At 39.1% G+C, this 12,637-nt stretch overlaps 1 protein-coding gene across 1 annotated transcript in view; it reads left to right on the top strand.

Moving 5' to 3' along the window:
• The first annotated feature begins 264 nt into the window (after positions 1-264).
• The window catches only part of LOC124551027 (nuclear RNA export factor 1-like), a 161,228-nt gene continuing 148,855 nt past the window's right edge, over positions 265-12,637 (top strand). Inside the window, exons 1-4 of the mRNA XM_047125875.1 lie at positions 265-628; positions 716-813; positions 5,162-5,388; positions 9,650-9,733. Coding sequence (XP_046981831.1) covers positions 555-628; positions 716-813; positions 5,162-5,388; positions 9,650-9,733 — 483 coding nt within the window. The 5' untranslated portion in view covers positions 265-554. The remainder of the gene's footprint in view (positions 629-715; positions 814-5,161; positions 5,389-9,649; positions 9,734-12,637) is intronic.

Genomic DNA, 12,637 nt, shown 5'->3' with positions numbered 1-12,637 from the left:
TTTAAGAACTTGTCGACTGTACAACAAGCAGTGATTTATTACAATCGATTTTTCTGTCGATACAAGTAGTTGCAGTGCTTCGTAGTGGGCACAATCAAGATATAAATGTCGATAATAAACTATAATGAGCACACAGATTGTACAAGATTTTCCAAAAGTGTACAAAGCGTTATTTATTACATATAAATAATTGAATGGTGTGTACCCAAGGTGAAATAAGCAAATAAAAAAATAAACCATAAAATCTTTGGCCTTAGCGTGGCGCTTAGCAGACGGCAATTGTTCTGGTGCACGATGTTTTGTGTGTAAACAAATTGGTGATAACACATCACTCGATGATTCAGGATTCAGTATGTAAAGAGGGTACAGGAAATAATTTGCTGTTAATTTAGCTTTGCACGTTGACCGAGGAAACATATCAGTTCGCTATTATAGTAGTGTATAGGTGATTTGTAAAATTCCCGCTAAAAGTGTTTGTGTAGTGGTTTTATGTAGAAAATAATGAGAATGTGACGGGAAACAGACTTATAGTAGGACGTTATACTGAAGTGAGAATGGGGAGGAAGAGGATAAGGGCGAGGAAGCGTACACGCCCGAAAGGATTTAACCCTGTCAGCGCTAATTTTAAGTATGTAAAAGTTCTTAAAAACACTTATTAAAATGATTCATCCCCGCCGACGATTTGAAAACAACTCATGATCTACCTGTTTTGCAGCCAGCAACCGAAACAGCAGACATATTTTAAGCGGAAACCACAGCATTATGTGAGTAGTACTCAGCAACTGGCATCAGAGTCGGATCACACATTGTCTGGTAAGAATTCTTCAGCTACTGTGACTAGTACATCTGCAGGAGCAGGTAATTGCAGATGGAGTGCTGAGCAGACAGTGTTTGAATTACAATGCAAACGAATCTTTTATTGTATATAGTGAACTCATTTATATTAAGTAAATTTCTACACCTAGGCCTGCCCGCATCTCGTGGTCGTGCGGTAGCGTTCTCGCTTCCCACGCCCGGGTTCCCGGGTTCGATTCCCGGCGGGGTCAGGGATTTTCTCTGCCTCGTGATGGCTGGGTGTTGTGTGCTGTCCTTAGGTTAGTTAGGTTTAAGTAGTTCTAAGTTCTAGGGGACTGATGACCATAGATGTTAAGTCCCATAGTGCTCAGAGCCATTTGAACCACCTAGGCCTACTTCTGCTATTTCTATATTTTCTAGTATTAGACTTTTCTGTAGTATAGTCTGGGGTCTAGGTTAAGTTCAAAGGCGAAAATTTTGTTCTAACTGGCGAAGCGAACGATTGTGAACGCGAATTAAAAGTTGTGGTGACTGATGCACCTCTAGCGTGATGTTAATATTTCTGCAGTGTTAAACATACTTTGTCATATGTAGCCCTAGCGCACTTTTTGTTACAAAAGCTAAAACTCTAGGGAAAAGTCACATTGTATTTTGATTCATATCATGTATAGGCCTATGTATGATTCATAAACTACAAAAAAGCAAGGATATACACGGCATAACTTTTACAAAGCCTTGTGCATGACTGTGTTAGCATTTACTGACCCTCTGAAGTTCAGTAAGGGGAACTCAAAGAGAACTCAAACTGCTGTTAAATTTCGCATGTGCTTCTGTCTACGCAACTTCATCAGAAGGTTAAACTGTAACGGGAGCCTATTTGTTGCAGATTTCCACATGTCAGGTCAACCACAACTTTTGCTGAACTGATTTGTTCATTGCTTCATTTGCTGGGCTAAAAGGTTTTATGTCTTCCATTGGCTGTTTATCAAATATGTACATGAATTTTGAACATTATATGTGATAGTTGAGTGAACATCTCTAAAATTAGGCTACCTGACTTGGAATCACAATTCAGTATATTATACTAATTAGTCATTCATGTATTATTGTTGAGTGATGTATGATTAGTCAGTTTAGTACAATGCAGTGTGAGCTATCTCTATATTTCATGTGCTGGACCCACTCATTAGCAATTTCTCTTTTTGCTGTACCTGTTACTCTCTAAGGAGAATTGGCAGTAAAGGATTGCATTTGTCAAGCCCAGTGCCTGAAATTGTGGTATGTTGTGCTACTGGATACACAGAATGATCACCTCTTTTACCCATTAGTGGTAATTTTGACTGCAGCCATTCTATTTCTGACATTTTTCAACTAATAGCTGCACCCTGTTTTTAAGGTCTCTATGACATTATTTATCAAACAAGAACATAATTGACCACTTGTTACCAATGCTACCATGAGCTACATAGATTCAGTGGATGTTAGGTTTTTTTTTTTTTTTCCTGGCAGCACATTTTCCAGCTTGTTCTCACACTGAAAACACCTTGTCACGAGTTGCTAAGAGACTCGCTTGCCACTGCTTGCCAGCTCCTATGACTGATGCACTTGGCTTAGAGTTGTAGCAGTATGGAATGTCATACCCCTTATTTGTCATCTGAGCTCAGTACAGATTAACGCTGACCCCGTCAGGATTCGAACACGGGACCCCATGCTCGGGAAGCTACCGCGAGACCATGAAATGTCATGTGGCTAGGGCCTCCTATTGGGTAAGCTGATTGCCTTGTGCAAGCCTTTTAAGTTGACGTCACTTTGGCGATGATGATTAGGACAACACAACACCCAGTCCCTGGGTGGAGAAAATCTCCGACCCAGCCGGGAATCAAACCCAGACCCCTTGGCACGGCAGTCCGTTGCACTGACCACTCAGCTATCGGGGTGGACTTCTGACAGATGCATACAAAAGTTGAAAAACTATTCTAGCTTCTGGAACTGACAGTTCCTTCTTCAGGGAGAAAATATGGACAGGTTGTGCAAGGTGAGAAAGAAGGGATAGGTTCCACAAATGTCAGCCTGAAAGTGGCCCATCTATTGAGAGAACGAAGGGAAGCATGGATAATATTTTTTGTTCCCGATGACTGTTAATAAGGGAGGGTGGAAAACATGCTCAGTTTCTGAAAGTGTATGCTGCAAGCCAAAGGATCATGTCATTGACCCAGTAAGTTGTGGGACTTTAGCTATAATGGAACTATGTCTGCTGCTAATGTTTCATTAAGCCATCTTTTGAGTGAGACTGAAAGATTGACTGGAAAGTGTCCTCATTATGTAGGCCGGTAGAGTGAGCATAGTTTGTATGAGTGCACCGCAAATTATTGTGGGAGAAATACCACACGGTTGGCAGATAAGCTCACCACAGCCTTCACTGCACATAATTACCCCACCTCCTAGTTAAAAAGCAGATTTCCTGGGCCATCACATCCAATCCTGGTACTGCTGATCCCTCCAAAAACCAACTTCGGACCACACCATTGGTAACTCACAAGGGAACCTCCCCATCGTACCCCCCTCAGATTTAGTTATAAGTTGGCACAGTGGATAGGCCTTGAAAACCTGAACACAGATCAATCGAGAAAACAGGAAGAAGTTGTATGGAACTATGAAAAAAATAAGCAAAATATACAAACTGAGTAGTCCATGCGCAAGATAAGCAACATCAAGGAGAGTGTGAACTCAGGAGTGCCGTGGTCCCGTGGTTAGCGTGAACAGCTGCGGAACGAGAGGTCCTTGGTTCAAGTTTTCCCTCGAGTGAAAAGTTTATAATTTTTTATTTTCAGACAATTATTGTCTGTCATGTGACGCACATGCCGTCACCAGTGTCGTATAGAATATATCAGACGTGTTTTCCTATGGAGGAATCGGTTGACCTATGACCTTGTGATCAAATGTTTTTGGTTCCCATTGGAGAGGCACGTCCTTTCGTCTACTAATCGCACGGTTTTGCGGTCCGGTCGCAAACACAGACACTAAACTTATTGCAGTGAACAGAGACGTCAATGAACGAACGGACAGATCATAACTTTGTGAAAATAAAGAAAGTAAACTTTTCACTCGAGGGAAGACTTGAACCAAAGACCTCTCGTTCCGCAGCTGCTCACGCTAACCATGGGACCATGCCGCTGCTGAGCTCGCATTATCCTTGATGTTGCTATCTTTCGCATGGACTACTCAGTTCGTATATTTTGCTTATTTTCTTCATAGTTCCACACAACTTCTTCCTGTTTTGTGTTCAGTTTTTCAAGGCCTATCCATTGTGCCAACTTATAACTAAATCTGAGGGGGGTGCGATGGGGAGGTTCCCTTGTCAATATTATCCTGGTGTGGAATACATGTTAATCAGCTACTTCACCAGGACCATGAATGCCCTGAAATGAGGTCCATTCTGTCTGAAATTTTGTACACCACACGTAAAATAGCTTTCTGTTACCCTCTCAATCTATGCAATATTCTTGTCAGACCCTATGCTCCTTCTGCACCCATATTCCTTCCCTATGGCTCCTACGCCTGCGCTCGTCCCCACTGCAAGACTTGCCATATTCACCCTCCTGCCACTACTTATAACAGTACTGTAACTGGCAAACCATATACTGTCAAGGGGAGAGCCACCTGTGAAACGACATGTCATATACCAGCTGTTATGTAAACACTGTTCGGCATTCTACATCAACACGATTACCACCAAATTATCAATTCGGATTAGTGAGCATAAGCAGAGGGCATGTACTGTCAACCTGAAATGTCCTGTTGCAGAGAATGTGCTATAACATGACATTTGTGACATCAGTGCCTGTTTCAGCACAAGTGCCATCTGGATTCTTCCCCAAGTTTCTCAGAGCTCCACAGGTGGGAACCAGCACTATGACATGTCCTTGGTTCTTGCCACCCACCTGGCCTGAATTTGTGTTAATTTCTTCTGTCTTAGCATTTCTTCACTCTAACTACACTTTGCATCACTCTGTTTTAGTTTCCTACATCTTTCATTGTCTTTCCCATCTGTTTTTCACCGTCCCCCTCCCAACTCTGTTATGTACAATTTTGTTCAATAAAGTCAAAACTTGACTTCTTATCCGTGGGTATGACAACCGTCCTTCCCTAATCCTTTTGATTCTCTATTGGCCTTGTCATCAGAGGAATCTTAAACTTCATTCTTCCTTTCTGCCGTCTTTTTAGTTTCCTCATCCAGTTATGTGCAACTTTTTGACACCACTGTATGTTGTAGGTGTTCTGTGCCACTGGGAACTCTTTTTATGTGAATTTAATATGATCGTCATGCACTAAATAAATTGCTAAATGCTTCTTTTTTATTTTTTAGGAAGTACAACTACCCTGGAGGAAGTGATAGAAGTGGGCCTTCCGGATGAAGTGCTAAATGTGAAACATACAAATGAAGCAATAGTTGTGGACCTTACTAAAGAAGTGACAGAAGTGGAGAGTACAAATGAAGTCATTGAGGTGAACACTACGAATGCAGCAGAGCTACTCGATACACAACCCCGTATTCTGTCAGATACCTCACCTGATCTCTGGCATAAAGTTACCGTAAGTAACACACTTGTGCATCGCATTGTGTGCAGAGTGACATTCCAAGTCAGTAAATAAAGTAACAAGACTGGTAGTGTAGCACTCCATCTGGCAACAGCAGCTGCCATTCTGAAATTTCAAGAACCTGAGCTATGGGCTAAAACTGTAATCGGACTATATATTTCTTTATCCTTTTTTGTAACAAAACTGCATTAGTGATATTGATGATGGGTGGTGACAGTGTATGACCTTTCAGTTTTTGAACATGTATAAAGTGAGTTTTAATAGAAGTAAACTGTGCAACATATTACAGTTTGAGGTATAGACTGCATTATCTAAACTGGAAAATGGCAAACTATTGGATGAGATGAATTGACTGAAGAACTGATTAAAGCACTTGGAGAGATTTGCGGCAGTGAGTGTACGAGTATAGCTAAATGTTTCAGAAACTTGTAAACAACTAATATGAGACTAAAATTTAATCTCGACTACTCTAAAAAACATTTCCTCCAAATACATATAATGAAGACATCAAATTATACTTATGGTAAAAGGATAAGCCACATCTTGTTTCCGCGAAGAAAGTAAAATTGTGAACAGAAATCAGTAAATTTTTAAAAATGCATCTGAACTTAAATTGTTAACCACCAAATTAGTTAGTAAGTAAGTAATTTGTACAGAAATCTAACATTTTGTAAATAATTCTGACAGTTTAGAATATAACAAAGAATGGTGCTGTATTTTGGCTAAATACTTGGAAATTACAATAATCTTAGCTCAACTCTGGAGCGAAAGAATAAAACATCCATAATAAGGCCATATTAGTACTCGCAATTGGCGATAATAATAGAATGATTAAATAAATTCCTGGTAGGAATATAAGTTTAGTTCATTTGAACAAAATGAAAGGAAATAGGAATCTGATAGCGTAAGATGCTGTTGGAAAGGTGCGCGATTAAAGAAGAGAGAGAAAAGACGAGTGTGCATTCCTATATAGAACAAAATACAGGTGGCAATGATACGCCACTCTCATTATTGCATATTCGCTGACTTGCAGTGCAGTTCATTGACTCGGTGGTTGAATTATATCTTTAAATCTTAAAATTCCAATAGAAAAAGAAAATAGTACGTTATTACGTTGTGGGCAGGGCACAATATTATATCATTCTGCACAGAACATAGTCAAAGACACTGTTTCTTTAGGTTATCAGATTTTGTCTCATCCCTGCATTCTGCTGACACAGCACCTAATGACTTCGTTCTCTTTCCTTAGATGCATAAACTGTTGTGTGGCAGGCATTTCCAGAATGATAGTGAGATAATTTTTAGTTTAAAAGTTTAACAAAAAGTCTAAGTGCGGATTTCTGCAACAAATTTCTCCAGCAAGTCATTGGGAAAATTGTGTCCCATTGGGGGGTGGGGGTGAATACATAGAGGAGGGCTTGACACCGTGGTTTCACCTCTAATTTTTGTGGTGATAATTAAAACTTTGACACAAAAATATTTTAGAATTTGTTTACAGAAACACACCAGAAGCAATGACAGTAATCAGTCTAGTAAAGCAATGACAGTAATCAGTCTAGTTTCTTTTCACACATAAAAGACCAGCATCACACTGCTGAGAAAATTGAAACTGCATTACAAATACTCATTGGATAGCTGATAATTTTCACAACACACCAGAAGAAGAAAATTTTCAACTCTCAGTTATTAACACTTAATAAAATCATTTACTATTATAGATATGTACATGACACCATAAAGCTGATTGATGGAAATAATAAAGACATCCAAGAAATCTACATACAACTTAACAACCTACATCCCAAAATCAAATTTACCATGGTAATCCAAACAGACAATTGAATAAATTACCATGGCCTCAAATTTAGCAAAAACAACAATGACCAAACATTTGCACGGTTGCCACAAGTTCTGGAAATCAGGGAATTTAAAAGGTGTCAGGGAAATCAGGGAAATTTGAAAAAGAAGAAAAAAAACTGGCAAAATCACTAGATGAATTGGTTTGTTTACTGAGATGTCATGCATCCTCACTGGCTGTATGCAGCTAAGAACATGCGCTGCTTCCCTATTCTCCCATTCTTATTGCTTCTCCCCTTCCCACCACTCCCCTCAGCTTGCAGTCAGCGCCGCATCCCCTTCTTGCTGCTAGCCTAGTAGATGTGGACAAGAGGCAGGGAGGTGTGAGGAGTGATTTGTTTGTAACTGATTCTCAGATATTGTTGTCACAGCAGCTGTAGACGGTGGTCACGTGTGCACGAGTCGTAATTGTGTGAATGTGTGTGCGCTCTCGTTTTCTGGCAAATGTTATGGCCGAAAATGTAGTTGTAAGAGTGTTAATGTTTTTTCTATGTGTTTGACTGTGGCTCTCAGTCATCATCTTTACTGTGGGTTGGTACCTATTCTCATTAGTATTGATTCTCAGAGTATTTGAGCAAATTATCAGGTGCTTGGATTGATCACTGTGGTCTCATTTCATCAATATGCTGTCTGTGACACACGGATAGCTGGCCACACAAGTGGAGTCCCGTGACGGGCCAGTTATATCGGTGTCTCTAATGGATCGGGCCTGCTGATCTGAAGCCCATCATTTCCCACTGATGGGCATGCCATTGGATCTAATCTCACCCATCAACCGGCAGGCCAGCTCTGTTCATGTAGTATAATGCGGTGATTTTTCACGGTTTATCCATGGACCCAGGACCGAGGTGCTCCTTGGCAGGCCAGAGGCCACGGGCGACGGGTTTCAGGAATTGTGACTGTCTCACCGCAAGTACATTGTGGCATTTTATAGACAATTTTATTTATTGTCGTACATTTTGGCACTTTGAAAGTAGTTTATACGTCAGAAAGTTTGGACAATAAGAAGAAAATTGTGGCAGTCACTGGCGGTTTGTACGCTATGTACTCATATATATCTCCAACAATACCTGTAAAATATAGACATAACACAGTGGGTAATAACCGACAATAACGAACATAGTAGAACCGACATTTTATTGGCAGTCACCTATAGTGTTGGTTTACACAACTCTTCCCTGCCCGATACACTCCTTTCGAGAGGCCTACTTTTTTCTGAGGTTATTTCTGAAATCGGTGAAGGTATTTTAAATGTCTTGCAACTACAAGGAAATGTGAATTTTTGTTTACACCTATGGTGTGCAGGGTGCAGGACATTTGACAACCGTGCACCCAGTATACCAGTGATAGTGGCGGAGGACACACGCTGCCATATGTAATTTTATTTATGTTCGAAACAAGCTTATGTCTGTTGAAGTTATTTTATTGGTCTTGATGCAGCCGCTGGGCTAAGACATTTTTCATATATTAGTGTGTATGTAAGTAATATGTTATCACCTACCGAATTTCGAAGTTTATGTGTAGATTTTATCCCTGGTCTAGATGTTATTTTGATCATTTTTTAGGGCTTCCAAAGAAGGCTATATTATTAAAGCAGAAGCCATGGTCGAGGTTTAAAATAAACATAATTTAGTGCAACTGTGGGCTGTTTTTCATTCGAGACAATTTCGTAACGGTTGCTGTTGCAAAATAATGTAGTAATAACAATCTCGTAACAATACTGCGTTCTGACAAGGCCAAAATCTCAGAATACTCCAATCCAGGAGTATAAAAAATCACTTATGACAATAGATATAATTTTTATTGGCCAAACAGGACAAAATTTTATATCAGATTCAAAGAACACATCAGAAACAACAACAGTATTCAATCTAGCTGCTTTTCACATCTAAAAAACCAATATCACACAGCTGATAAAATTGAAACAGGATTACAAATAGTGCACAGAGTACCAAAAGGACTCAGTATGAACATGCTTGAAGAACTGGAAATATGTACCAAAGACTATCTACACGAAATACTAAATGAACACACAGACTTTAAACATAAATATTATCTGGAAAATATCATTGACAGACTGGAACATGGGAAATAGTATAGTACATGTGGACAATAAAACGTACTCAGATTAAAGATATAATTCACAGAAAAATCCAATCAGTGAAATAGAATATTATTGTAGCTTAGCTAGTTATACGTCATAAAAATACAATGCGTAAATGAACTGTCAAATAAATGTCAAATCATACTCTATAGTTAAGGAACTATCACATAAGTGTCAACATGTATTTCGTATATTTTTAAATACCACATGTCATGTAATGTTTTAGAGCATTTAAACTTGTTGTTGCCCTATGTACATTTACATTTTCTAGTGATTATTGCCTTTTGTTTCCAGGTGAAACCAGCAGGAGGTGACAGAGTAGCTGTTCTCTATGCCATCAACAGGCAAATTTCTCCACAGAAGCTCATTCCATATTTTGTAAGTTTGTAGCTGCAGGCAGACAATACTATCTTACCCACCCTAATTTTTAATTTTAATGCAATGCTTGGAAGGAATCGCAGAGGGCAGCTAGTGCTGGACTCTCAAAGAAATTCATTCTAGGACCTTTAGGTAATTTTTGAATGTTAAGACTGTGGCAGTTGTTTCCTCAAAGTGCACCTGTCACTTATTTACTCATGACCTTGATTTATAAGTTTAAGACTTACCAACCTGAAGAGAGCCATCAGCGCTGATTCACTTGCCTTATCAGAGACGATACAGAATATAGTTTTGAAACTCAATCCACATAAAACTCCAGCTGTTTTAATCACCCGTAAAAGACTTTACCCATTTGTATTGTAAATTTCTTCCAATTTTAACCTTAGCCTGTTTTCAAATAGTTTTCTCTTCCTGAGCAAAGAATGTGGGCATAACACTGTTCCATCATATTAACACTAGAATGCCCAATGTTGGTGTAACAGGATGATTCTGTGGAATATCATGTTGCTCTTTTAACCACTTAGGCTGACAAAAAATGTTTGTGAAAAACTGAAAAGTTCAGGTAGTTATTAAGTGAGGAACATGCTACTGTGCATGCCTTGGTTGGGTGTATGTGCAGGTGGGTAGAAAGGAAGTCATCTCATCGTATCAACAAGGAGAAGAGTTGTCACAAAAGTATTTACATTACTTAGCTGATACAACTGATCGAAATACCCTTTCAGCACGCACCCCAACTACAAGAGGTGAAGAAGTCACATGGCATGGTCTAGTGGCACTGCATACCATGTTCACTCAAGCAATGAACTCCAAGAATGGTGATCGCAAATTATTTGTTAAGTTGTAACACATGCAGCGGGTGACAGATCATACACGGAGTGGAACCCGACAACAGTGCAACACTCCATTTTGGTGTTATAGGATAGGATGCAAATTAGGAATACTAAAAGAAGAGCACTTGAATAATAAAAAATTAAAAAAGAAATTCAAGAATTTTGATGAAAATAATGGGAGAAGGTACGATATTGCCCAGAACAATGGAGAAGATCTAAGGGGGCACAGACAGTGATGTTGCCTAAATTACTTCGAATATTTATGAAGAAATAAATTTAATTTCATTAAGACCAAAGAAATGCTAACTGATGTCAGGAGTTGAGAAAAGAATACTAGTTGATCATAGCAATGGAGTCAACAGCAAAAGATATCCACATGCTTAAGTAACCTTTAGCACATAAATGAAGAAGAATGTCACGAATGACAGAAGAATTCCGAGTGGCGATTTCAAGACTGTAGATGCAGCAGTGATCTGTGACAGCGTCCCTGTGGCAGCTGGCCAGCACTACTACTGTGCAGCATCACTTCACAGTGCAGTGGCTGTCAATGCAATGGCTATGAAGCAGCTTGTCAGCGCGTCACTTAGCCTGTGCATAAAGTATAGACAGCACTGTGCGGCTAGCAGTATGCCTTCTTAGGTGAACTGTAATTATTTTGTGAAGAAATGTAAAGTTGCATTTCACCAGGTTTGAATAGTTGTGTTGGAATCAAATGTCATCATTTAAATATGAATGAAATTTTACCCATTGTTGTTAGAGTTATATGCTCATTCAGACTAGGAAAATGAAAGAATTAATGGCTCTAATGAAGGCGCAAGCAGAGAAATTAAAAATTTAAATGAGTTCTCTAATAGTATTACAACTTGAGGAGAGGGGGGGGGGGGAGCCTTAAATACAAATTTCTCAAATTTAAAAATGCAGGGGAGGAGATATCTACAAAGGTAATACATTTTTTTATATAGAAGCGACCTTATCAAAGTTACCTAAGAAGTTACAAAGTGAAATAGAAAAATAATGCCATTTAGATCAGAATTGAGGTTAAAGAACAGTTTAAAGAAGTAAATGCTAACGTGCAACAAATAGAGGAATTGTCGACCTGGGAATTTAGAGTTATATGTAATTCATTGGTGCCCCAAACACTTTAATCACATTGGAGGGGCGTCTACGGCATTAGTTGAACAAAAGGTAAAAAAGAAAGTTGAATCTACTAGTGCTTCAAGTAATTCTTTGCAGAATGCTGTAGAACCCAAGAAGGAAATTCAGAAGTTATGGAAAGCATTAAAAAATACCCAGAGAGAATAAGAAAATGACTGTCAGTAACACTGGGGTATCGAGTGATTTCATAGAACTGCAATTAGGAAATGGCATGAATGTATCAAAACAGTTTCCAAAATTCGGACATAACAGACAGGTACATCCAACTTATTTCTTGTATTTTCTAGATCATATTACAATAAAGTGTAACCCTAGCTTGTACATGTGTGTTTATGTATACAGGGTGGTGCATTGATCGTGACCGGGCCAAATATTTCACGAAATAAGCGTCAAACGGAAAAACTGCAAAGAACGAAACTTGTCTAGCTTGAAGGGGGAAACCAGATGGCGCTATGGTTGGCCCACTAGATGGCGCTGCCATAGGTCAAACGGATATCAACTGCATTTTCTTAAATAGGAAACCCCCATTTTTTATTACATATTCGTGTAGTAAGTAAAGAAATATGAATGTTTTAGTTGGACCACTTTTATTGCCTTGTGATAGATGCTGCTGTAATAGTCACAAACATTTGGCTCACAATTTTAGACGAACAGTTGGTAACAGGCAGGTTTTTTAAATTAAAATACAGAACGTAGGTATGTTTGAACATTTTATTTCGGTTGTTCCATTGTGATACATGTACCTTTGTGAACTTATCATTTCAGAGAATGCATGCTGTTACAGCGTGATTACCTGTAAATACCACATTAATGCAATAAATGCTCAAAATGGTGTCGTCAACCTCAATGCATTTACAATACGTGTAACGACATTCCTCTCAACAGAGAGTAGTTCGCCTTCCGTAATGTTCGCACATGC

Source organism: Schistocerca americana, chromosome 9 (assembly GCF_021461395.2).
Source record: "Schistocerca americana isolate TAMUIC-IGC-003095 chromosome 9, iqSchAmer2.1, whole genome shotgun sequence".
Lineage (NCBI taxonomy): Eukaryota > Metazoa > Arthropoda > Insecta > Orthoptera > Acrididae > Schistocerca > Schistocerca americana.
The sequence above is the reverse complement of the archived record's forward strand: the minus strand, read 5'-3'. Positions and strand labels throughout refer to the sequence as shown.